The sequence below is a fragment of the Ostrea edulis genome, chromosome 7 (genome assembly GCF_947568905.1).
Source record: "Ostrea edulis chromosome 7, xbOstEdul1.1, whole genome shotgun sequence".
NCBI classification, from domain to species: domain Eukaryota; kingdom Metazoa; phylum Mollusca; class Bivalvia; order Ostreida; family Ostreidae; genus Ostrea; species Ostrea edulis.
The window spans coordinates 23,293,699-23,321,157 of NC_079170.1; the positions used below are offsets into that span (position 1 = coordinate 23,293,699).

The 27,459-nt window shown below is 35.0% G+C and overlaps 2 protein-coding genes across 8 annotated transcripts in view; both read left to right on the top strand.

Moving 5' to 3' along the window:
* LOC130048625 (cysteine-rich with EGF-like domain protein 2-A) lies at window positions 1-5,887 on the top strand. The gene is made up of 6 exons (XM_056145617.1): window positions 1-254; window positions 470-693; window positions 930-1,118; window positions 1,207-1,410; window positions 4,616-4,798; window positions 5,631-5,887. Exons 2-6 carry the CDS (start codon window positions 615-617, stop codon window positions 5,885-5,887), a joined length of 912 nt encoding a protein of 303 aa, XP_056001592.1. The 5' UTR covers window positions 1-254; window positions 470-614.
* Window positions 5,632-27,459, top strand: part of LOC125656013 (receptor-type tyrosine-protein phosphatase alpha-like) — a 23,119-nt gene continuing 1,291 nt past the window's right edge. The window contains exons 1-19 of one of the 7 annotated variants that reach the window (XM_056143726.1): window positions 5,632-5,879; window positions 10,393-10,608; window positions 11,768-13,640; window positions 15,699-15,922; window positions 16,159-16,347; window positions 16,436-16,639; window positions 19,851-20,033; window positions 20,496-20,687; window positions 20,867-21,115; window positions 21,531-21,626; window positions 21,841-21,943; window positions 22,900-23,140; window positions 23,579-23,666; window positions 23,763-23,837; window positions 23,979-24,017; window positions 24,260-24,360; window positions 25,047-25,166; window positions 26,023-26,168; window positions 26,555-26,690. In XM_056143726.1, the coding sequence (XP_055999701.1) occupies window positions 15,754-15,922; window positions 16,159-16,347; window positions 16,436-16,639; window positions 19,851-20,033; window positions 20,496-20,687; window positions 20,867-21,115; window positions 21,531-21,626; window positions 21,841-21,943; window positions 22,900-23,140; window positions 23,579-23,666; window positions 23,763-23,837; window positions 23,979-24,017; window positions 24,260-24,360; window positions 25,047-25,166; window positions 26,023-26,168; window positions 26,555-26,690 (2,331 nt within the window). In that variant the 5' untranslated portion in view covers window positions 5,632-5,879; window positions 10,393-10,608; window positions 11,768-13,640; window positions 15,699-15,753. Of the gene's footprint in view, window positions 5,880-5,948; window positions 10,609-10,702; window positions 15,923-16,158; window positions 16,348-16,435; window positions 16,640-16,862; window positions 16,962-19,850; window positions 20,034-20,495; window positions 20,688-20,866; window positions 21,116-21,530; window positions 21,627-21,840; window positions 21,944-22,899; window positions 23,141-23,578; window positions 23,667-23,762; window positions 23,838-23,978; window positions 24,018-24,259; window positions 24,361-25,046; window positions 25,167-25,756; window positions 25,839-26,022; window positions 26,169-26,554; window positions 26,691-27,459 lie in introns of those variants that run through there. The other 6 variants (XM_056143731.1, XM_056143728.1, XM_056143729.1 and 3 more) reach the window with 6 other exon arrangements.

Sequence of the window (27,459 nt, forward strand, 5' to 3'; positions counted from 1 at the left end):
GCGCTTACGGCCATTGAGAAGTGAGGTTTCTTTAGTGTGCCACACCTACTGTGACACAGGATATTCGTATCTAAGGTCATATCAGAGGACCCGTGACATTAACACCTGATGCCGAATGTTTGGCGATCGAACTTTCACTACCTACTTTAACAACTTTCGTATGTCGCAGCCGGGATTCGAATCCCGACATTCCACATGCGAGGCGAACACACCGCGGCGGTCGCATTGTGTACAGACCCAGAGAGAAATTCAACGTAAATTTGATAAATTCCCAGAACACATGTTTTTTTTTTAATTCAATGTCCTTAAGTTTGCAGTAAAGTTTTATATCTTAACATTCCAAAAGCGTATGATAGAGTTTCCGATCATATTCTATATTTATATCTATAAAATGTCAACATCGTATATCACCAGAGTAGTGTCTTTCACAGAGTAGTACGAACAAACAACATATTTTCCTGTCACTTAGGTAAAGAAAGGCGGACGGAAGTATCAACAAAGGTCGTTCAAAACCGAGAGGGATTATGCTTAGTACCAGATCCTTAATGAGTTCTCTCAGACGGATTTCCTCACAACCATGATTTATTCGTTCTATATGATTATCAAAGGAAATCATGAATTTTAATCAACACTACATCGTATTGATGAAATATTTTCATGCAGTTCTTCCAATATTTTCAATTAAAATTCCAGGTAAGCATTCTATCACAATTTAGAATATTCATATTCGATGAAAGGCATTAACTTAATATCTCATCTAAACTTTGGTTTAAAGATACATTTTCCTGATTACTTTAAATTTGAATCTTGTAATTCTATGTTTATATTATATTTTATTGACTGAATGTACCGAGGTGGGGGAAATATGCATTAACACGTACACATCTTATCGCAATATACGTATTTTAAACCTTATACTCGTTCTCTAGAAACATCGACATATACCATATGTGCACGGTCTCAGCAGACATCAACAAATAGTTCTCTGTCTGCCAATCTTGGTTGTGATGACGACATGGAGACATTCTCTCTAACCAATGATGGAGTTAATCAGTTCTGGTCTCTTGAATTAGACAATAATTATACAGTCGATTGGATCATTCTTTCCGTTGATGCTGGTAAAAATGTTATTCCACTCTGAATTGTTATTTTATACAACTTTACCACTTACCTTTTCCATTTATGGTGTTTGCTTTTTTTGTACAGGTACCTACAGCATTTATGTAGAACTAATTGGGAGTCCACCAGTGAAGTGTATGGATATTAGACAATCTGAAGACAAGAAACTTACACAGTTTCAGCAACTGATTACCTGTAAATATCCTAATGCTGCCTACAGGAAAGGAAATAGAATTAGCATAATTCGAACACAAAGTGGAAGAACAAAGGTGTTTGAATTAAAACCAATAGGTATAATATACTTTGTTTCCATTACTACTTACGCAGCTGATTAACATGTAATACAACAAACTTTATTCTATTAACTTTGTCCTCAAATTTACAGTAATTCTACTACTAATATTAAAGATATTAAAGAATTTCCTATAGTGTATCAAAGTACCAGTATTTTTACTTTGGTAAATGAAAGCTAAAGATAACGAACAGTGATCAATCTCATAAATCCTATAAAGAACACAAAATAGAGAGTTAGGCAAACACAGACCCCTGAATATACATATGTACCAGAGGTGGGATCATGTTCCTGGGAGGAATAAGCATCAAATGTATGGGTATGTTGCTCTTTCAATTATTCGATAGGAAGATATACATGCAAGGTGAAGATAACGAACAGTGATCAATCTCATAACTCCTACAAGCAATACAAAATAGATAGTTGGGCAAACACGGACCCCTGGACACACCAGAGGTGGGATCAGGTGCCTAGGAGGAGTAAGCATCCCCTGTTGACCGGTCACATCCGCCGTGAGCCCTATATCCTGATCAGGTAAACGGAGTTATCCGCAGTCAAAACCAGTGTGCCAAGAACGGCTTAACAATCGGTATGCAACATGTCAGACAGCAATTGACCCAATGCGAGGTTGTATTGACAAACTAGATCGTTATTACGACTATAGAATCTGTGAAATGCTGACTTCAATCGAGAATGTCGAAATCCCTGTACCATCAACTTGTTTGTCAGTAGCTTACCTCGATTTAAAAACTGACTATACCCAGAACAAGGTCTTGCATATCGAATCAGTTGAGATATATAAACACCATATGCAGGTGATAATGGAATATTGTTACACAAATAGGGGAAGTTGACGATAGAGAAGCTGAAATCAGCCCGTGTATTTTCATGTATTTTTAAATACAGCGTTAATAAATTTTATTAAGGATATTGAAGATCGATTAAAGCTATGTGAAGATAACATTAATTAATCTCATATTTCCTAAATATAATAACAAATTAAGGGTAGGGCTAATGCGGACCACTGCACACACCATTAATGGAAAGTGTGGCCGATCACACCCACATGAGCACGGTATCTTTAAATGGTAAACTCAGAAATCCGTACTTAAGATCACCATGTAGAGAACGGCCTAACGATTGGTATGAAACACATCAGACAGCATTCCACCTAATGACAGGTAGTATTTTTAGATTAGATTGTTATAACTAACACACAATTTGCAAAGTGCTAACTTTAAACGAGGCTGATGAAAATCGTAAATTCGTGTTAAAAACTCACCTAACTACCATTAAAAAATACAAAATTGAGATAATTATTACCTCGACAATACAAAGTACGAAAGTGTACATTACACGTTTACCACGATAATCATGTTTGTGTTCACAGAATAAACATAATTAGTAGTTCCATTGAGGTACATTGTTATAAAATAGCTTTGTATATAAAACTCATAACTACACACAATTTGAAGTACACTCTTATTTCAATCATAAACTATCAAGTAAATTAATACAAACAATAGAAAGTAAAATGCAAACTTTTATCACTAAATTCTAAATTAATGTTCCAATGATACCTTCAAGAAAACAAAATTAGAAGTCGAGGTTATCTAGTTTTATGCCTCTAGTTTCACAATCAGGTGACAGGGTGTTATTCTCGAGTCTGGCATTGCATCAAACCTGACGTTTAATTGCTCATTCATAAAGCGTCTAGCATTAAAATTGAAAGCAGCCGTCTTTCGAATAGAACTTGAAGGCAAAATTACTACGTATATGTAGGTGTTAACAAGTTATCGAAACCTCACTGCCACATCCCTGAACACGATCCAAACGTGAACATTTCTGGCACTTCAGCTACACTGGTGACTCCTTGACATGAATGAAGAAAATCTCGAATAGGACGTTAAATCAAAAAAGAAACAAACCATAGATGTATAATAGCAAAATAAGTATATGAATAATGAATGGTAACGGCAACATGAACAAAACGTCGGTTGAACTTCCAAAAATATCACTGTATTATCCAAAGATTTTGGGGTGGAAGTTCGGGTTTCTGTTGGAATACTGATTTACTCGAAATCTATGCATGCTTTATACTTTGCTAGCCTTATAAATTCCCGATTTCTTGCAAGGTCATTCTGAGCGAACATAAAAGATTTGTACACGTTGAATGTACATGGGCTTAAACAATTCTTCCAACAACGGGCGCATGTGCCTCTGTTCGAAATGTAGAACTGGCTACATTATGTGAACTTGCAATGTAACTGCTTCTCCACACATTACCAGCCGACGACCAGGGGACATTTGTCTTGAACGCACGGTTATATCTAGTATACAGATTGCTGAAATCATTGTTTTCTCTATTGAAACATGAATATTTCAAAGAAGGCGCAAAAGACCTATTGTGTAATTCAACGTTTGTAAAAGTTTACCCTGTGGTGCCCCGGTACATCGATAGAGCTTAGCTGGTCTACTCTTTTGGGCCCCTTTTTTGTTTCCGGAAATGGAACAACTTACTATCTGCCATATATCCATACCTTTTAGGGGCTTGGAAGGGTATTTAGCATTACTGAGGATCGGTATAAAAGAGTAGTCGGGTGGAGTTGGGGGTAGTTTGGTTTTCATAAAACTATTTCTTTTTGTCAAGTACTATAGCCCTTTAAAAGCGTTGAAAAATTAACAATAGAGTTCACTATTCATCGATCCACTGATCAAAGTTCGACTCTGCATTCGCAGCTTGCGGCCACTAATTTCATGAATTTATCACATCATCTACTTTCTCTGGAAAATTATTGCGACGATGACCGTGTCCTGTCACTCCTGAGCAAACGCCTAAAGCCCTCGACGGCAGATTATATCGTGTTTGAGAACTACAACTACAAATATCTGTACCTGTGTCATTTTCATTGGAAGTATTGAAGTCCATCAAAACTTCAAAATCAAGTGACCGTTGTGTGTAAATTTAGAATAAAAAGGCGTTCTGTTAGTAAATAAAAACTCTCGTATTAGCTTTGCTACATCATGTTACAGTTGCAAATTGCCAAAAGTAATATTTCATTAAACTTTCATTTATTTTCAATTTCTGACCATTTAGAAGGTAAATATTTATAATGTGTCAAATGTAATACTTTCCACATTTATTGTTCAACATTTGTAATGATTATATTACAATAATAATGTTTTTTTTAATTTCTTTACTAGGACTTTCTGGTATTAATCGATCAGTGCAACTGAATTTTACGGAATCTTCGAGTGGATTGTCCAAAGCTTTAGATAACGACATGGACACGTTTTACCAATCACCAGAACAGGTCCAGGCGTCTTGGTTCCTAAAATTGGACAGAAACTATGTGATTAAGTGGATTCTTATATCGACCAGGGGAGGTATATTTAAGATAAGCGAAAAAGTCAAGTAGTAGCCATCAGTTAAATATGTAAAGTATAATTTTGCATTCAAAATTGAAATACACCATTTTAACTAGGTTATATCGAAGTTTTGAGATATTGCAAGACTTGGCATTAATTAATCAGAATATTTTCTCTTAAGAATAAACTGTACATTTTGGGTATTATAATAGTCGGGACCCATATCTTCTATTGATCAACTCATATATGAAATTAAACTTTATTTTAAAGAAATTGATTTTATGGAGTATAAAACTTTATTCATGTAAAATATCTAATGTATAAAATATCAAAGATTGATTGATTACGGTTTTACGCCGTTTTGGCAATGTTTCAGCCATTTACATCGGTGAAAAATGTATGTTTGAACTTCTAAAAACATGTATAGAGAATGTGTTATTTCGTATTGAATAATTATGTTCTCTCATTATTTTTTATCAGGAAATTATGAAGTACACTATAAAGAAGATGACGCAATAACGAGTTCATCAACAATGTGTCAGAATTTCAGTCTCCATAGAATAAAACAACAGAATACAGCATTGGAATGTTACAAAGAAATGAAGGGGATACAATTATTATAAAAAGGACCGATGACGGACCATTGAGGCTGTTTGAAGTGTACCCTATAAGTAAATAACGGAGTTAAGATGAATCAATATCAATTCATGTAGTACTACTTCCGCTTCATTTTCGCGAAACTTGAAATTGATTGAATGGACCGAGTATACTCTCAATTCAATGAATGTTTAATTTTCAAAACGAAAATCGAAATTCCGAGATTAAATTTCGTTTAATACTTCTTTTCCAGTATGCCCTGCAGGTCGTTATGGACCAAACTGCGCTAAATGCAGGAAGGAGTGTGTGTCCTGTAGTCCTATATCAGGTGTCTGTAACCAATGTCATGGACCGTTCTATGGTGACTTCTGTAAGTATCAATGTCCAACAACCTGTCTCAACGCTAAGTGTGACCAGACATCAGGGACATGTGAGAGCTGTATAGAGGGTTACTATGGAACGTATTGTGATCCTGAAATCACTACAGCGACAATATTAAAAGGTACATAAAATCTAATCACATAATTATTTACTAAACACCATCTAAGACATCGATCTTCTGCTTACTTTTATTTGAGCTTCCATTCTTGCAGCGCGTTCTAAATGTTCGTCAGTATCCCCGATCGATGCATGTCCTCAATTTACCCTTGCTATTTTGATTTTACATTTTCATGGAATTGTTGACTCAGATATCGTTAACATACTGACATCCTGTCACTATCTAGGTTATTTTGTCCTTGAATTCCACCTCACTAGTTTTTTTTTCTTCTGTGAGAATCAGGGTTATAGTATGTCCTCAGTATCACTTGTTTGTCGTAAGTATAAGAGGGATTTGAAAAACAAGGATAAGACAAATCATCTTTGCTATATCTTTCCAACTCACGGAACTACTAACAGCTGGGACTTCAAACATATTCTGTCACAACATGTTCTAAAACATTGTAAAGAACTTTTAGTAAGTTTTAGATCACACACGTTTTTCAAATCAATATCAAAACGACTTCTGATATTTTACACGACCATTCCTCGTGATAACATAAAAACTAGATTTCTTGACATTAAAGACGGTTGCTTCTTCAACAAAACAGGAAATATTCATATCTAGTGATCACTCATTCAAAAAGTTACTTTCTAAAATGCCACTCTGCCTCTATGCACAAGTACTCTGAAGATGATATTACAACGATGATTGAGCTCCTTGTTGACAATATATCCGTAGTCTTTGGTATTCAGGTTTGGAATTCCCTTGTGCTCTTTTGTCAGCTGGCACCGGAGTGATCCGCATTTGCTTTGTACTTTGATATTTTATTGACATAGATGATAACGGCAAACTAACAATTCAACATTATAACAAACGTTATTCATTCAGGTCCTCCGTCGTCAACTTTCCATATTTATAGAACAATATTTATGTCTCCCTTTCATATTGTTTTTGTCATTTTTCTTCTTATCATTATTATTCTTATTCTTCTTCTTCAACCAAATTTTGTCCGGGCACTAACTAAAGAACCCTTTGACTTTAAGACTTCAAACTTGGAATATGAGAAGGGGGAAAGAGGGAATTCCACCAAAATTTTTGACCTTGACCCATTTATAAAGTCAAGGTCAATTTGTTATGTCAAACACAAGGAGATGGTATGGAGAAGGGGTGCCCGCCCCCCAAAACCGTTGACCTTGACCCACTTATAAAGTCAAGGTCAATCTTTTACGTCAACATTAAAGTTTGACATTAAAACTTCAAACTTGGAATATGGAGAGATGATATGGAAGCGTGGACCAACATTTTTTACCTTGACCCTTTTTCCATGCAAGGTCAAATTAAGAAAAACATGAAATGACCATAGCTTTAGAACGCTTTGACATTAAGACTTCAAACTTGGAATATGAGAAGGGGGAAAGGTGTAATTCCACCACACATTTCTACCTTGACCTATTTATAAAGTCAAGGTCAATTTTGTATGTCAAAATATAGTCCAGGCTAAAAGCTGACTTGACAACCGTTTGACATTAAAACTTTAAACTTGGAATATGGAGAGGTTATATAGAAGAGGGGTGCACAACACAAACATTTTTGACATTCATCCACTTACAATGTCAAGGTCACTCTTTTACATCAAGACTATAACCTGAGAACTATTTGACATTATGATTTCAAACTTACAACTTAGAAAGCAGATATTAAGACAAGATGTAATGTACCAAAATCTTTGACCTTGACCCATTTCTTCATTCAAAGTCACTCTTTTACATCAAAATATAATCAAAACTATAACTTAGGTGTAATATTGATGCAAGTCGTTGTTATTGCCTCTTACGCTTGCACTCATTGTTGCCCCGGCTATTAGACAATCAAACTTTGAAGGGGATACATCTGTTGTTGTTTTTTGTAAAAAAAAAAAAAAAAAAAAAAAAAAAAAAAACAATACCTACTAGTTCATTATCATTTACATATGGTGTTTATGTCACTAAAGTGATTCAATACGCATGAGCTTATTTTGCGTATGATAAGTTGTTAAATCAGGTCAGGCTACTGACAAACAAGTTGATGCTAAAACAGTTTAAAAGCCTTCTTTAAAACCATTATTTTGCAAATATATGGTCGTTATAATGATCTAGTTTGCCAATACGTCCTGCTGTTGTGTTAAGTGCTGTCTGACGTATTTCATACCGATTGTTAGGCCATTCTTTACACACTGATTTGACTACGGATTACTCCGTTTAACCAATCAAGATATAAGGCTCACAGAGGGTGTGACCAGTCGAAAGGAAATACTTACTCCTACTAGGCATCAGATCCTACCTCTGGTATATACAGGGGTCCGAGTTTCCCCAACTCTTAAGTTTTCATTCCTTATAGGAGTTATAAGATTGATCACTGTTCTTTATCGTAAGAGGCGACTACTAAAAACGGCAGTTTAGATTGCAAACTCTAAGATCCAGTGTCACATGTGTGGTACAAAAAAGATCCACCCCCGGTCAAAGGCCGTAAGCACTGAGCATATGCCTGAATTTTGCTGCATTTCACCGCCAATGGTGACGTATCCACGTGAGTGAAAGATTCTCGAGCGAAACGTTAAATAATATAAAACCAATCAATCACTAGTTTCAATAAGTTGATTTTTGTTTTCAATTGCACACAAGCCACCATTACTGATGCTAATTTCAAAATTGACAGGTCAATTACAGATTGTCAAGTGTTTCTACGGTATACTCCGGATAATCAATAATGAAAATGCCTTGGCTCTATATGACTTTCCATGCTGATTTGTACTTGTCATTTCTCCTGGAAAAAACATTTTTGACTCATTCCTTCTTTCCTTGCATATTTAGAACAATTGCTAATAGAATATTACGAATTGGAGTAAAAATCATCATGTGAAGACATGAATGTTGACAATGCAAAAATACAAAACAGGCTTCAGCAAGAAAATGAATGTCAGATGATATTTAGTGTTATATACTTCGGATACTGAAAGATAATTCTCATAGTCCTGTGTTTGTACGGACATAAAGGAATTCTACATGATAATGTAAAAATAAATACAATACACGGGCTGGGTGTCTATTGTCATAATACGTCGAAAAGCATTCATGGGCAGGCAACAGAGAGCCAGTTTTATTCTTCTGCAGTTTTTTATTTGTACTTGCCAGTTACACAATTTCTGTTTAACAACCCCGCTAAATATCAATTCAGATATATTGTTAGCTAGTTTGGGTTCTCGGTGGAAAAGGAATTGCTTACGATTTGAATTGTATAACTGGTAGGAAACTTAATAAATGTTTCGTATGTATAAGAAGGAAATACAATTTAAGTTAAGTTAAACTCAAGACGCTATATTTAGACGGCAATCACGTGACGTAGGTTTTTTCTAATGACAAATCGTAATTCTAGTCCGAGGTTAACGAAAATAACTAGCAGGTTTCAAACGCAGTTTCAAAATATTGCATGTCTGTTGAAAAACTGTCTAGGTGATGTAGGAATTAAAGGAAGTAAAATATTCCATCTTGACCCCCGATGAACTATCAAGAAAGGAGAAAAACATGTTTGTTTTGGATCAAATGTTATGTACTGGCTTCTGTAGCAAAACAAATGGAAAGGAAAGAAAGTTTAGGACTTTTAAAATCAAGAAATTTGCAAAGGATCATTCATTTTAGTTTACGGCATCGGATCCAAGTTCTTTAAAAACATTGTTTCACATATTGACCAAAACGGATTCCTTCCAAGAATACCTAAAACAATAATGGGCGTCCAAGTAATGCATCCAGCTTTGAACAACCGAACAATAGAGTTGTCTTTAAACGGAACAATGTGGGAGAGTTTGGGCTATTTAGCCAAATGGCAATCGACTTATGTAAAACGTGTTTGGTTTACTCGTAACCTTTAAACACCTGACAGTTGTAAACTCAGACTGTTTTGGAATACCTCATAGCTTAATTTATAAACAGGAAGTTCTTCGTCAAGAACGTTCAGATTATAGATTAAGAGAAAAAGAGAATAGTTCTATACGTGAAGTTCACCATCAGACCTGTACATTTGAGTAACAGGGAAGTTAATGCTAGACATTAGTTCTCCCGGTGAATTTACTTTATTTCCCTTCTAAAGTTTCCAGAAGTGCTTCAAGACACAAATACTGGGGAGGTGGCTGTTGTAACAGAATCAAACACATGTAATGCTGAATTGAACGATCCTGATACACTAATTATCTTCAACAATTATACACGTACATTCAATATCATGATTATCATTTTCAGTGTTTGTATTGCCTTCTTATCAAATAACGGTCCTCCAGAAAATAAATCACTTATTGGGTTTTCAATTGAATGTCTAGGTAAAGGAACAGTCACTACCAATTTTAGATTTCCATGGTTTTGACTCGACCATCAGGATGGAGAATCGAACGAGGAACTTTCAAATCGTGAAGCGAGCACTTTAACGACAATGTTGCTGGGATATTATGGAATACACTGTATTTTAAACTAATGTGTGTACATGTATATTTCAAACGTTGTTTCAGAATTCCATTCTGGTTCTACATCAAACATATGTGGATCGCCTTGTGTCACGTGTAACCATGGCATTCATGTGTGTATGTATTGTACAGCGCATCAACATTTACACACAATGACATGTCGATACAGATGTAGCGAGATTTGCTCTAGTGATGACTGTTTTGGCATAGAAGATAACTGTACCAGTGACATTACGAAGGAAAACGAATTCAACAATTACAGTAAGATTTCTATTTTAAAGAGTATGAAGAAATATATTTAAAAATCATTACTTGTTTTGTTTCGGGGGGGGGGGGGGGGGTGGAGTGTTTTTTTTTCTCTTGTCGCAACAGATATATCGATGCATGTCAATACGAGTCAATCATATTGTATAGAGCCTCATTTGCAATGGCTCTCATTGTTTTGCCATGGTCCAAATTCTTGAAAAATAAAATATTGCAGTTAGATTTAGCTCTATAACATTTTCATAGAACTTAGAAGTAGAAAATGTCTAATGATGGGTTTCAAAATTTAGTAATTTATATTTTCAGCTATTTTGATAATTTATTACACAACTTTAATACTCAGAAAGTTTCACAAGGTTCAATTCAATGCCCGGTTCGAATTTTCAGATATGTAAGATGACCAGTTGCATCATGGTTTGGATTGAGAAAAAAAATGTTTATTTTCAAGTTTCTATAGTTTGCAGTATTTACTTTTAAATGTATACAGGCCACACAATTTCGGTCCTCTCGTTTCTGGGATTCCTCAAATGCCGGCTCCTCTCATCTATCCAGAGGATTTTTGTCACCATATCCAAAGATATTTAGAGTTGAGTTAGGAGGAAATAATACAATGACGTTCTGATATATACGTATGAATATGATACATGTCGAGTGTATACCAGTAGTATTCCATAGTTTTATATATCTTTGACTTATCATGATATCTACATTGTGCTGTTTCCTATTAATGTGCATTTTTTTTTTTACAAAATGTGTAATACAAAATGCACCGCGCTATTTTTGCCTGCAATTTCCTGACTTAAAAGAACGGTAAGAATCCTAGAAAGAAGGTTTGTAATCATTTTCTACAAATACTTCATGTTTTGGAAAAAAGTATAAATAGTCTGTTTTCTATTTTTGTAATCTAAAGGATAAGATATTACACTATACGATACTCCAAAATATCTAACATCGTACCATATAAAAACAATGATTCTACATTTTTGTATAATAGTAGGTAATAACCTTTTTAAATATGATTACATGTAATTCATTGTATGATCATGTCAATATATCTACCGTGTTTCAAGTCTCATCTAAAAGATTCACGATTTTCATTTCGAATGTAAATAGTTCGGCAAAGGAACAGTCGTTACCTTTTTACATCTCGTTTTAGGAGCAGACGGGATTCAAACTCACGACCCTGCCATTACGACTCAAGATTGACTGGATACAATATTGCAATGGTGGCTTGGATGGGTTTTTTTTATTCTGCACTCTGTAATGCAAGAACAAGTACGTCATATGATCTTTTTATATGTCTCAGAAAATAACCGTATTCCTAAAACAACTTTTATAACTACTGTAATCAAACATGCATTATATTCTGCAGCGTTCCACATGTACAGGATACTATTTTCAAACAATAAACTTATTTACATTTATTTTGCACATGATTTTTGGCATTATTATATTGTAGAACTGACAAGAGTTCATGTCACAATGATCACCTGATCATCGTACATGTGATGATAAAAAAGTGAAATCATATACTACATGAATGTATAGACCAGAATGTTCTCTTATGAATATTGATATATGATAATGAATATCTCAAGCAAGAGTATAATGTTCAAGACGCGATTTTTTATTTTTTTTTTTTTTTACATTTTCCTATTAGCCACCTAATATGCTAAATATATTAACTTACAACAGCAAGAGATCAATATCTTGCGTGTCGAATGAGTTGAGGTATATGAACACCATAAGCAGGTGATATAGAGCATGGGGGCAGTATGTTAGTCAACACTAAATCATATATATTTCTTTACATATCAAGTCTGATTACAGATTGCTCCTTTCACTTGATTAGATATAAGGTCCACGGCGGGTGTGACCGGTTAACAGGGGATGCTTGATCATCCTACATTGTACCTATTGTCATTTGATCCCATCTCTGGTGTTCCAGGGGCTCGTTCTTGCCCCACTGTCAATTTTATATTCTTTATAGTATTTATGAGATTTATCATTTTCCCTCATCTTTACTTTTTCATACATATTTCTCAAACTTCAGATATCGGAATTGACAAATTTGATTTAATCTTAATTGCCCAAGTCGATCCATAATTTCTTTGGTTATATGATTCAGAAAAGGAATGTTGCAGTATATTAATATGTTTTACTAGTTTGTAAAATATTTAGGTTTTCAAGTATCACTTATTAAATAAGTGAATTTGGCTCTTTAGTTACCATCTATTGAAATTCTACACTTCTTTGTAATCGCGTACCTCCCAACAATTATGGAGATGAGTTATGGCTAACGGTGAAGCCCCTAAATCTTACAAGAATGATACTTTTTAGGGAAATATCAATCTGGATTCACCTTAAGTTAAACTGGCTTGATTTCTCAACGATCCCCCATCCCACTTTCTAACCCTCTGTATAATTTCAGGTTCATGCATTATGCATGAAATTGATTGACTATGAAAACAACATTTAACAATCCCACTAAATATCATATTGAAACAATGCATAACTTTCCAAGAAATGTAATACATTTAGATACTTTGAAACAGACAAATTCAGAACTATGTCTTTAATTGTCAAAATATAGCATACCAATTTCGTTGCTACATTATATCCAACCATTTATCTATGAAGGGATAAAAGATGAAAGTAGCTGAAATCTTTCATTTACATGCATGCAAGGTGAAGATAACGAACAGTGATCAATCTCATAACTCCTACAAGCAATACAAAATAGATAGTTGGGCAAACACGGACCCCTGGACACACCAGAGGTGGGATCAGGTGCCTAGGAGGAGCAAGCATCCCCTTCTTCAACGAAGGACACCCCCCCTACCGCGACCAACGATCTGACACATTTGAAGCAAGGTGAAGATAATGAACAGTGATCAACCTCATAACTCCCACAAGCAATACAAAATAAAGAGTCCCTGGACACACCAGAGGTGGGATCAGGTGCCTAGGAGGAGTAAGCATCCCCTGTTGACCGGTCACACCCGCCGTGAGCCCCATATCCTGATCAGGTAAACCGAGTTTACATGTAATACATTTTCACTAATGTGGAGTCATGGTACTGGTTGTAAACCCACTGCCCATTCTATTACAGAAAAAAATAGTCATGAAAGGTGAAGATAACGAGCAGTGATAATTATCATAAATCCCGTAAGCAATACAAAATAGATACAAAATGTATAACCTATGATATTGACATGTTGCAAAGGGTCGACAACTTGGGAAGGAATGCAGAAAAAATCAACCCAGTTTGATGTATCCAGAGGACAAAACGTCTTTGGACAACAAGCTATTAAAAGGGAAACAATTTTAAAATCACAGAATTGATCGATTTCATGAAAATATTTTGGACAGGTTTGTGATCACCATTTGGAAAAGTATATTACACAGAAAAGTTGATATCAAAATTAACCGTATTCCTACTTCGCAGGATGATGTTTTTCATTCATAAGAATTTCTACCTTAAACAGGCAGTTTCCCTCACAAAAATTCACAAAATGGTGTCAAACTTCCCACAGAGATTACATGCTAAATACTTGATTTAAACTTTATGAATCTACAATACCACCTTGATAAGGAAAATATTTAACAGCAGCAGAAAGTATTCTCCATTCAGTCAAACATTTTCAGAAATTGTATATTGCCATTTTTATGTGTATTCCGTATTGCATAACAAATTCAAAACATCGTGTGAAGAAGCAGCAAAGCAAAACTATCAATTCGAAATGAATTGCTATATCTTGTATGCAGTATATGTCTGTAAAAGTTCAAACAGGAAAAAATTCAACATTGGAAAATGTCCAACATCCAAAACCGCAATGGATTTTCCGAAATATAGAGGTCCTAAGTTAACTTTTAAAATTATTGTAAAAACAAATAAGGAGGCATCCAAATTGGTGAAAATAACGAATTTCCTCGTGTTTATCCACATACTGACAGGTACGGCTTCAAATAGAACACACACTTACTGACCCTTAAACGGACATATTTTGTAGACTAGAATCAGCTTCAACTTTGTAATAAAAATCGTAAATAAATCTATGTATTTGTTTTCAAAACCAAAATCCATGCAAAATTCAAATATATATTCAATTTGTTTTCGAAACTTTTAACTGTCTTAAATCCGTGACAACCATCTGACTTTTAAAAAAACACCTTGAAGACCATGATTGAAAACATAAACTCCGTTTACCTGATCAGTATATAGGGCTCACGGCGAATGTGACCAGTCGACAGGGGATGCTTACTCTTAGGCACCTGATCACACTTCTGGAGTGCCCAGGGGTCCATGTTGCCAAACTTTCTATTTTGTATTGCTTATACGAGTTAAGAGATTGATCACTGTTCATTATATCACCTTTCATATTTACAATTACATCGTCTTCAAATAACTTTTTACTGGGTTTTAAGTCCATATTGATTTAAGTAAAAATGCAGTCATCCGCCCTTTTCTCTATAATGTTAAATGATTGTTTAGATTGTTGATTGATTGATTGTATATTGTTTAACGTTCCTATCGAGAATGTTCCACTCATATGTCATCAAAACCGGTGAAGGGCTTCAAATTTAGGTCTATGCTCGGCGCTTACGGCCATTGAGTAGTGAGGGTTCTTTTGTGTGCCACACCTACTGTGACACAGGATATCCGTTTTTATGCTAACTCCGAGGATCCGTGACAATCACACCTGATGCCGAATGTTAAGCGATCGAACTTTCATTACCTACTTTAACGACTTTGCTATTTCGCTGCCGGGATTCGAATCCCGACATTCCACATGCGGGGTGAACACACCGCGGCGGTTGCATGGTATACAGACCCAGAGAGAAATTCAACGTAAATTTGATAAATTCCTAGAAAACATGGTGGGGTTTTTTTTTTTTGTTTTTTTTTTACATTCAATGTCCTTAAGTTTGCAGTAAAGTTTTATATCTTAACATTCCAAAAGCGTATGATAAAGTTTCCGATCATATTCCATATTCATATTTATAAAATGTCAATATCGTATATCACCAGAGTCGTGTCTTTCACAGAGTAGTACGAACAAACAACATATTTTCCTGTCACTTAGGTAAAGAAAGGCGGACGGAAGTATCAACAAGGGTCGTTGAAAAGCGAGAGGGATTATGCTTAGTACCAGATCCTTAATGAGTTCTCTCAGACGGATTTTCTCACAACCACGATTTATTCGTTCTATATCATTGTCAAAGGAAATCATGAATTTTAATCAACACTACATCGTATTGATGAAATATTTTCATGCAGTTCTTCCAATATTTTCAATTAAAATTCCAGGTAAGCATTCTATCACAATTTAGAATATTCATATTCGATGAATGGCATTAACTTAATATCTCATCTAAACTTTGATTTAAAGATACATTTTCCTGATTACTTTAAATTTGAATCTTGTAATTCTATGTTTATATTATATTTTATTGACTGAATGTACCGAGGTGGGGGAAATATGCATTAACACGTACACATCTTATCGCAATATACGTATTTTAAACCTCATACTCGTTCTCTAGAAACATCGACATATACCATATGTGCACGGTCTCAGCAGACATCAACAAATAGTTCTCTGTCTGCCAATCTTGGTTGTGATGAGGACATGGAGACCTGCTCTCTAACCAATGATGGAGTTAATCAGTCCTGGTCTCTTGAATTAGACAATACTTATACAGTCGATTGGATCTTTCTTTCCGTTGGTGCTGGTAAAAATGTTATTCCACTCTGAATTGTTATTTTATACAACTTTACCACTTACCTTTTCCATTTATGGTGTTTGCTTTTTTTTTACAGGTACCTACAGCATTTATGTAGAACTAATTGGGAGTCCACCAGTGAAGTGTATGGATATTAGACAATCTGAAGACAAGAAACTTACACAGTTTCAGCAACTGATTACCTGTAAATATCCTAATGCTGCCTACAGGAAAGGAAATAGAATTAGCATAATTCGAACACAAAGTGGAAGAACAAAGGTGTTTGAATTAAAACCAATAGGTATTATATACTTTGTTTCCATTACTACTTACGCAGCTGATTAACATGTAATACAACAAACTTTATTCTATTAACTCTATGTCCTCAAAATTACAGTAATTCTACTACTAATATTAAAGATATTAAAGAATTTCCTATAGTGTATCAAAGTACCAGTATTTTTACTTTGGTAAATGAAAGCTAAAGATAACGAACAGTGATCAATCTCATAAATCCTATAAAGAACACAAAATAGAGAGTTAGCCAAACACAGACCCCTGAATATACATATGTACCAGAGGTGGGATCATGTTCCTGGGAGGAATAAGCATCAAATGTATGGGTATGTTGCTCTTTCAATTATTCGATAGGAAGATATACATGCAAGGTGAAGATAACGAACAGTGATCAATCTCATAACTCCTACAAGCAATACAAAATAGATAGTTGGGCAAACACGGACCCCTGGACACACCAGAGGTGGGATCAGGTGCCTAGGAGGAGTAAGCATCCCCTGTTGACCGGTCACATCCGCCGTGAGCCCTATATCCTGATCAGGTAAACGGAGTTATCCGCAGTCAAAATCAGTGTGCCAAGAACGGCTTAACAATCGGTATGAAACACGTCAGGCAGCATTTGACCCAATGCGAGGTTGTATTGACAAACTAGATCGTTATAACGACTATAGAATCTGTGAAATGCTGACTTCAATCGAGACTATCGAAATCCCTGTACCATCAACTTGTTTGTCAGTAGCTTACCTCGATTTAAAAACTGACTATACCCAGAACAAGGTCTTGCATATCGAATCAGTTGAGATATATAAACACCATATGCAGGTGATAATGGAATATTGCTACACAAATATGGGAAGTTGACGATAGAGAAGCTGAAATCATCCCGTGTATTTTCATGTATTTTCAAATACAGCGTTAATAAATTTTGTTAAGGATATTGAAGATTGATTAAAGCTATGTGAAGATAACATTAATTAATCTCATATTTCCTAAATATATTAACAAATTAAGGGTAGGGCTAATGCGGACCACTGCACACACCATTAATGGAAAGTGTGGCCGATCACACCCACATGAGCACGGTATCTTTAAATGGTAAACTCAGAAATCCGTACTTACGATCACCATGTAGAGAACGGCCTAACGATTGATATGAAACACATCAGACAGCATTCCACCTAATGACAAGTAGTATTTTTAGATTAGATTGTTATAACTAACACACAATTTGCAAAGTGCTAACTTTAAACGAGGCTGATGAAAATCGTAAATTCGTGTTAAAAACTCACCTAACTACCATTAAAAAATACAAAATTGAGATAATCATTACCTCGACATTACAAAGTACGAAAGTGTATATTACACGTTTACCACGATAATCATGTTTGTGTTCACAGAATAAACATAATTAGTAGTTCCATTGAGGTACATTGTTATAAAATCGCTTTCTAGATAAAACTCATAACTACACACAATTTGAAGTACACTCTTATTTCAATCATAAACTATCAAGTAAATTAATACAAACAGTAGAAAGTAAAATGCAAACTTTTATCACTAAATTCTAAATTAATGTTCCAATGATACCTTCAAGAAAACAAAATTAGAAGTCGAGGTTATCTAGTTTTATGCCTCTAGTTTCACAATCAGGTGACCGGGTTTTATTCTCGAGTCTGGCATTGCATCAAACCTGACGTTTAATTGCTCATTCATAAAGCGTCTAGCATTAAAATTGAAAGCAGCCGTCTTTCGAATAGAACTTGAAGGCAAAATTACCAAGTATATGTAGGTGTTAACAAGTTATTGAGACCTCACTGCCACATCCCTGAACACGATCCAAACGTGAACATTTCTGGCACTTCACCTACACTGGTGACTCCTTGACATGAATGAAGAAAATCTCGAATAGGACGTTAAATCAAAAAAGAAACAAACGATACATGTATAATAGCAAAATAAGTATATGAATAATGAATGGTAACGGCAACATGAACAAAACGTCGGTTGAACTTCAAAAATATCCCTGTATTATCCAAAGATTTTGGGGTGGAAGTTCGGGTTTCTGTTGGAATACTGATTTACTCGAAATCTATGCATGCTTTATACTTTGCTAGCCTTATAAATTCCCGATTTCTTGCAAGGTCATTCTGAGCGAACATAAAAGATTTGTACACGTTGAATGTACATGGGCTTAAACAATTCTTCCAACAACGGGCGCATGTGCCTCTGTTCGAAATGTAGAACTGGCTACATTATGTGAACTTGCAATGTAACTGCTTCTCCACACATTACCAGCCGACGACCAGGGGACATTTGTCTTGAACGCACGGTTATATCTAGTATACAGATTGCTGAAATCATTGTTCTCTCTATTGAAACATGAATATTTCAAAGAAGGCGCAAAAGACCTATTGTGTAATTCAACGTTTGTAAAAGTTTACCCTTTGGTGCCCCGGTAGATCGATAGAGCTTAGCTGGTCTACTCTTTTGGGTCCTTTTTTGTTTCCGGAAATGGAACAACTTACTATCTGCCATATATCCATACCTTTTAGGGGCTTGGAAGGGTATTTAGCATTACTGAGGATCGGTATAAAAGAGTAGTCGGGTGGAGTTGGGGGTAGTTTGGTTTTCATAAAACTATATCTTTTTGTCAAGTACTATAGCCCTTTAAAAGCGTTGAAAAATTAACAATAGAGTTCACTATTCATCGATCCACTGATCAAAGTTCGACTCTGCATTCGCAGCTTGCGGCCACTAATTTCATGAATTTATCACACCATCTACTTTCTCTGGAAAATTATTGCGACGATGACCGTGTCCTGTCACTCCTGAGCAAACGCCTAAAGCCCTCGACGGCAGATTATATCGTGTTTGAGAACTACAACTACAAATATCTGTACCTGTGTCATTTTCATTGGAAGTATTGAAGTCCATCAAAACTTCAAAATCAAGTGACCGTTGTGTGTAAATTCAGAATAAAACGGCGTTCTGTTAGTAAATAAAAACTCTCGTATTAGCTTTGCTACGTCATGTTACAGTTGCAAATTGCCAAAAGTAATATTTCATTAAACTTCCATTTATTTTCAATTTCTGACCATTTAGAAGGTAAATATTTATAATGTGTCAAATGTAATACTTTCCACATTTATTGTTCAACATTTGTAATGATTAGATTACAATAATAATGGGTTGTTTTTTTTTAATTTCTTTACTAGGACTTTCTGGTATTAATCGATCAGTGCAACTGAATTTTACGGAATCTTCGAAGGGAGTGTCCAAAGCTTTAGATAACGACATGGACACGTTTTACCAATCACCAGAACAGGTCCAGGCGTCTTGGTTCCTAAAATTGGACAGAAACTATGTGATTAAGTGGATTCTTATATCGACCAGGGGAGGTATATTTAAGATAAGCGAATAAGTCAAGTAGTAGCCATCAGTGAAATATTTAAAGTATGATTTTGAATTGAAACATGAAACAAACCATTTTAGCTAAGTTATATCGAATTATTGAGATATTGCAAGACTTGGCATTAATTAATCAGACTATTTTCTCTTAACAATAGACTGTACGTTTTGGGCATTATAATAGTCGGAACCCATACCTTCTATTGATCAACTCATATATGAAATTAAACTTTATTTTAAAGAAATTGATTTTCTGGAGTATAAAACTTTATTCATGTAAAATATCTAATGTATAAAATATCAAAGATTGATTGATTACGGTTTTACGCCGTTTTGGCAATGTTTCAGCCATTTACATCGGTGAAAAATGTATGTTTGAACTTCTAAAAACATGTATAGAGAATGCGTTATTTCGTATTGAATAATTATGTTGTCTCATTATTTTTGATCAGGAAATTATGAAGTACACTTTAAAGAAGATGACGCACTAACGAGTTCATCAACAGTGTGTCAGAATTTCAGACTCCCTGGAATAAAGCAACAGAACACAGCATTGGAATGTTACAAAGAAATGAAGGGAGATACAATTATTATAAAAAGGACCGATGATGGACCATTGAGGCTGTTTGAAGTGTACCCTATAAGTAAATAACGGAGTTAAGATGAATCAATATCAATTCATGTAGTACTACTTCCGCTTCATTTTCGCGAAACTTGAAATTGATTGAATGAACCAAGTATACTCTCAATTTAATGAATGTTTAATTTTCAAAACGCATATCGAAATTCCCAGATTAAATTTCGTTTAATACTTGTTTTCCAGTATGTACTGCAGGTCGCTATGGACCAAACTGCGCTAAATGCAGGAAGGAGTGTGTGTCCTGTAGTCCTATAACAGGTGTCTGTAACCAATGTCAAGGACCGTTCTATGGTGACTTCTGTCAGCACCAATGTCCGACAAACTGTCTCAACGCCACGTGTGACCAGACATCAGGGACGTGTGAGAGCTGTATAGAGGGTTACTATGGAAAGTGTTGCACTCATGAAATCACTACAGCGTCAACAATTAAAGGTGCATTTATCTTACCTTATAGTACTCTCATACCTTGATATCAATGACAATCAAAGTCGGAGGAAACTACCTGAGTAAAAGAAATATTTTCCTTTTGTTATACATGTATATATAGTCTTGGCCCCGCCTTTTACTTATCTTATTTTCTGATTAAGGTTTTGTTTTTGTTACAAACTTATATTTGAATGAACGTATATATAATACAAAAACTCTAATAAGTAGGAAACGAATCGAAGACTTATTTTGTTGGCCCACACAATGAGTTTAATTTCAGCGGTATACTATTGAGTATTTATTTTCAACCCGATATCAATGACATTATATTATGATCGGGATGTTCTTTATCCTTCTAAATGCTTGAAATACAATTGACAACGCATATCACTCGGTAGTTTGGTTTTTTGTTTATGTTCAGAAACTGAAGCGTTCACACGAAAAACCAACAATGATGAGGTCACCACAAACTGTGATGAGGACACCACCATTACTGGCAAAATGGTTGCCGAACAAGGTATACTGCATGACTTACAATCAATTCAATGTTACATTTATAATAGTATTATCTGTTTATGAATGGTATGATTCTAACCCTAAATCCTGTACTATTATAGGCTGTAAGACAAAGCTCTTACATTATATACATGTATTTGTTAATCGGAGGCATTAATGCATACATGTGCATACATGAACACATGAATATAACAATCTCCGGAGTTTTATTCCAGATACAAATAGAGAGGTATATAACCTGACTGTCATATTGTTGACTGTTCTCGTGGTGTTAATTCTGGTATTGGTCCTAACTGTGGTTGTCCTCATTAACAAAAGGTAAAGCTTACATTGCCCTTTACAACTCAACTTGATATTCCATTGCATGACGACACATAAACCCGTGATAGACGTATGGTATTTTATAAGACTACTGATAACTCCGTTTACCTGATCAAGATATACACTGGTATTAAACTGATGATAGTAACGATCGTTACTATCATCCCAAGATGGCGGAAGGAAATTCCGGAAAGACCACATTTACTTATTATATCTATTAGTATTGTTTATTTGAGAATGGTATGTAGGTAAGAAATATCATACACTAGCAACAATTACGATCAGGTGTTATTTTATCTTTTATACGGCTCATATGAACAGAAAATTCGTCGTTGAAAAAATAGCGAGGATGATAGTAACGAAAGTTTTACGTTACTATCATCATTCATTTCCGTTACTATCATCCTCGCTGTTTTTTCAACGACGAATTTTCTGTTCATATGAGCCGTATAAAAATAAAATAACACCTGCTCGTAATTGTTGCTAGTGTATGATATTTCTTACCTACATACCATTCGCAAATAAACAATACAAATAGATATAATAAGTAAATGTGGTCTTTTCGGAATTACCTTCCGCCATCTTGGGATGATATTAACGATCGTTACTATCATGAGTTTAATACCAGTGATATAGGGCTTACGGCGAGTGTGACCGGTCGACAGGAGATGGTTACTCCTCCTAGGCAACTGACCCCACATTGGTATATCCAGGGGGTCCATGTTTCCCAAACTCTCTATATTGTATTGCTTATAGGAGTTATGAGATTGATCACTGTTCGTTATCTTCACCTTTCAAATGATAGTAAGTTCTGTATTTTACATTATATAAATGGTAATAATATTGCCACATTGCTATTGACTTCAACGAAGAAATAACCTGTAGATTATAAATGTAGCCCATCTTCAGACATTTTGTAAAGACATGCTAAAATTCATTTTCAATTATTTTAGCAAGAGAACAGGAAAAGACAAAACAGAAAAAGAAAATGGCCTCCCCGTGGAATTCCATAGAGTGGAGTCACGAAATGAGTCCGAGCTGGAGGAGATTCCCCAGGGCGAGTCTATCTTTGTAGAGGAGGAAATCGTTACCGTAGAGTACAGTAATTTGATGTCACAAAGAATTTCTATTGATCAATTCATTAGAGAATTACCAGAGAAAAAGGACAACGAAGTACTAGCGAAAGAATTTAACGTGGGTATCCATTTCTGTGTTACATCATATATGATACATCATGTACCCCTAACGAATTTGATATGGGTTTTTTTATTCTCATATTAATTGTAATATTTAATGATAATGAAAAAACCTTCTGGCGTTCAAACCAATGGTAATGAAGTTTTTCACTTGATTTTGGTCAACACCAATTTACAATTTATCTGTACATGTAAATATATCACTTCCATCAGGTAAGACGGCATGTACAGAAAATGTAATACTTGCACAATAACAGTGTTTTTTTTTTTCTGCAATAAGGATATATGTACAGCAATCAGTATTAAGCATATACAGCTTTAAATTTTAAATTCAAAATTATCTTCTTACAATAAAACCTATGTAAAATATGTTATTCTTCTATCAAGTTTATGAATTTGGTAGCATTGGTATTTCAATCATTTGGTTTGATCACAGGATCTTCCCACTGGACTACTAGAATCTCATTCGAATGCCCTGGGGGCATCCAACAGAAAGGGAAACCGATACAAAGGAATTTATCAATGTGAGTACAAATTTTGACAGGAAATTGACTATCAAAAGAAAATCTGCGAACGCATGTGCCTCTTTCATATACATATGTTTGGGTTTTTTTTTTCAGATGACTATAATTGTGTGAAGTTGATGAGAGAAGATTCAAATGACAGCGATGACTTTGTCAATGCATCCTACATTAATGTTAGTTCATAATCATGAAATGAACGTACATCATTTTAATTTTTCCTCAATTTGAGAATGTTATAACAATAACACTACAGGAAGAAAGTCATAATTATATTCTGAAAGCAGGATTAGTTTGTTCAAAGCATATATGTTCATGGTCTCAACAAGGAACGAAGTTACATCGCTGCGCAAGGTACAAACTTCATTTTGAAAAACCGAATTACACGTGTTAATGACAGTAATATATAAGTTTCCTGTTTACTCATTTTAAATGCGTTAATTTGAAGGAGGCCGTTTTCAAACCTTCCTGAAACGACAAATTAATTGATAAGCACTTAATTGAGCTTTAGAATAGTATGCATCTATTAATAATGGATTATCATAATAGATTAAGAATATGTTGTTAAAATGTATGCTCAAACACTTAATATCTAGGTCCTTTCACCCCCAAGACGTTGGAGGATTTCTGGAGCGTGATCTGGCAGAACGACTCAACACGGATCGTTATGCTGACTAATCTTTACGAGGGAGACAGAGTAATTGTGCTTAACTTGAAATAATCGAATGTTTATTTGCATGATTGATATGTTTTAACTTACACAATCAATGAATAAGTTTGGTTGGTTTTTTTGTTGTTTTTTTTTTTGGTTTTTTTTTTTTTTTTGGTATCAAAAGGTCTATTTTACGTAAATGTTTTACCATAGAAAGAAATGATAGAATATATGCTAAGCCAAACTGTATACACGTAAACCATTTACATAGTACCGGTATATGTTACTGGATAAAATTCACTAAACAGTGTCAGTAATGTAGTGGTTAGGGCGCTTGCTTTGTTCAGTGAGATTCCTCGATTGACAACGCGGCAAACCTAATACTGATGATATAGGTTGTGTCTGCTCCTTTGCCAAGGATTCGGCTTTATCGGTCTTTCTATATGGCATTTTTTAAGTGTAGACCCCGTCTCACGGTAGGTGGTTGTACGATAAAAAGCCCCCACCACTACGGCCTTGAGCGTCAAGCATTGGTCAAAATTTATGGCACTCCAATTAAATCTGACGATATTTCTACATATGTATTCAGGTAAGAAAAATTCCCTGGAGCTCCAAACAACATTAATGTGCACAAGATATTTGAGGTTGTAGTTTTCTTCTCCATATTATCAAATGATATAGAACACATTACTAGGTGGATGTTCACAGTTTCAAACGTCTTCATGTTTCAGATGAAGTGCCTGAAGTACTGGCCGGACACGCTGCTGGACATTGGTCCTTACGTCATCACACTAGACACTGTGGACGTGTATGATCACTATGTCCTGCGATATATGACTGTTCAACATCAGGTACTTCCTTATTTCGTTATCCCTCCCTCTCCTTGTCAAAAGCACAATTACACCGCATATCATCGAATTAAAATCACAATTACACCGCATATCATCAAGTTAAAATGACAATTACACCGCATATCATCATGTTAAAATGACAATTACACCGCATATCATCAAGTTAAACTCACAATTACATCGCATATCATCAAGTTAAACTCACAATTACATCGCATATCATCAAGTTAAACTCACAATTACATCGCATATCATCGAGTTAAAATCACAATTCGACCGCATATCATCGAGTTAAAATCACAATTACACCGCGTATCATCGAATTAAAATGACAATTACACCGCATATCATCGAGTTAAAATCACAATTACACCGCATATCATCGAGTTTTCATACTCATATTTTCATATATCATCGAGTTTGCATATTTAAATGAAGCACAATAATGATACATGCCAGCATGAAACATTGCAGTCCATCTCCACACTCACACTATTTACACACACACACACACACACACACATATATATATATATATATATATATATATATATATATATATATATAAAGCACTAAATAATCACAACTAGGTACTGAAAATTTTCGCCCCAGCCCGTGGTCAAACCAGCGACGTACGGCACCCACCGCCTAGCAAGATTGTCAAACCAGTGCGTAAGTCCACTCGGCCACAACGACTTCCCTAAAAAAGGAAGTTTTGTTATGCTCCTAAAGCCCTACTTATACACACTGATGCAATTTCCAACAGTCGCTGTGTCATTCAGTGTTTAAGATATTTTATAAGGAGAGTGGATCTCTCGATGCAATTGTATAGAATATTTATATGTATATATATTAGGATGAAGAGAAGAGGGTAACACAGTTCCACTTCACCACTTGGCCGGACAACTCCGTCCCAGATGATATTACGTCACTCATATGCTTCCGTAACCTAGTGAGAAATGGACTGAGCATTTCAGATGAGCCGGTGGTCGTCCATTGCAGGTAAGCGAAATTAGTGTACCCGGCCATATAGCAGTTTTATTGAAGCGAACTTCAAACCTGAAGGTGACCTACCACTATGGAGTACAAGTATTACAGCCATAAGGAATCAAACGTCAAACTTAAGCAAATATGCTAATATCATACATTATGTCCATCCTCACTGCTTTTAAATGTTCTTTACGGTATTTTGTTTATATTGCTTCAGGTTTGTAACTTTGCGGACTTGACTTTCAGAATTTCGAAAGTATACACTCATTCAAAAACAAGTATAAACTTATATAAGAAGATCACGAAATTCTTCGATATCCGTTTATTGTTTTGACTACGACTGATAGACAATAGTATACATATGTAAATAGATAAAATGTCGAATTCATATATTTTAGCGCCGGGATTGGTAGAACGGGGACGTTTATCTCCCTTGATTATCTCCTGGAAGAGAGCGTTATGGAGCAGACCATTGATATCAGGGGATATGTTGCTTCTCTAAGACAGCAGCGGGTAGGATCTGTACAAACATGTGTAAGTGCTATCTCTCTTTTAACATAAAGAACGGGGTAATACCATCTAATGAATGAAACAAATATATTTGATGAATTCATTTTTTTAAAATTGCCATTCATTATATACAGGCGAGGTTTACTCCTCCCAGACACCTGATCCCACCTCTGATGTGTCGAGGGGTCCGTGTTTGCTCAACTCTCTATTTTATATTGTTTGTAGGAGTTATGAGATTGATTACTGTTCGTTATATTCGCCTTTCATACATATGTACATAGCAATTTAATACAATGAACGTGTATGAACAACAGATTAGATATGCCTATGAACCCATTAAAGTTATTTTAGCTCTGAATCTGCAATTTTTATTTTGTTGTAAAATGGGATAATATAGTAGTTTTGTATGTAAATTTAACCTTAATCATTGATAAAATTGAAAATTAAATTTAATATTCTATCAAAATAAAGAGTTAGGTTCTATAGTATAGAATATATAGTATTTTATAGAAATTAATTTTTGTAAGGAAAGAAAATAATGTATAATTTGAATTTGATTCTTTTCTAACATAAATATCAACAACAAAGGTTTAAAAACATTATTTTTGTCTGTCTTTGATCATAATTTTACAACAAACATTCTCGACACTATATTGACAATCAATATTGCCATTGATCCTTTGACGTTGGGGAACAAACGTTTGTGAATCAAGTGATTTAGGAAATGAAGTTAAAACCTCGATTAATTAAAAACAATGTTTACTCTAGTAACTGTTTACTAGAAGTTAAGCCC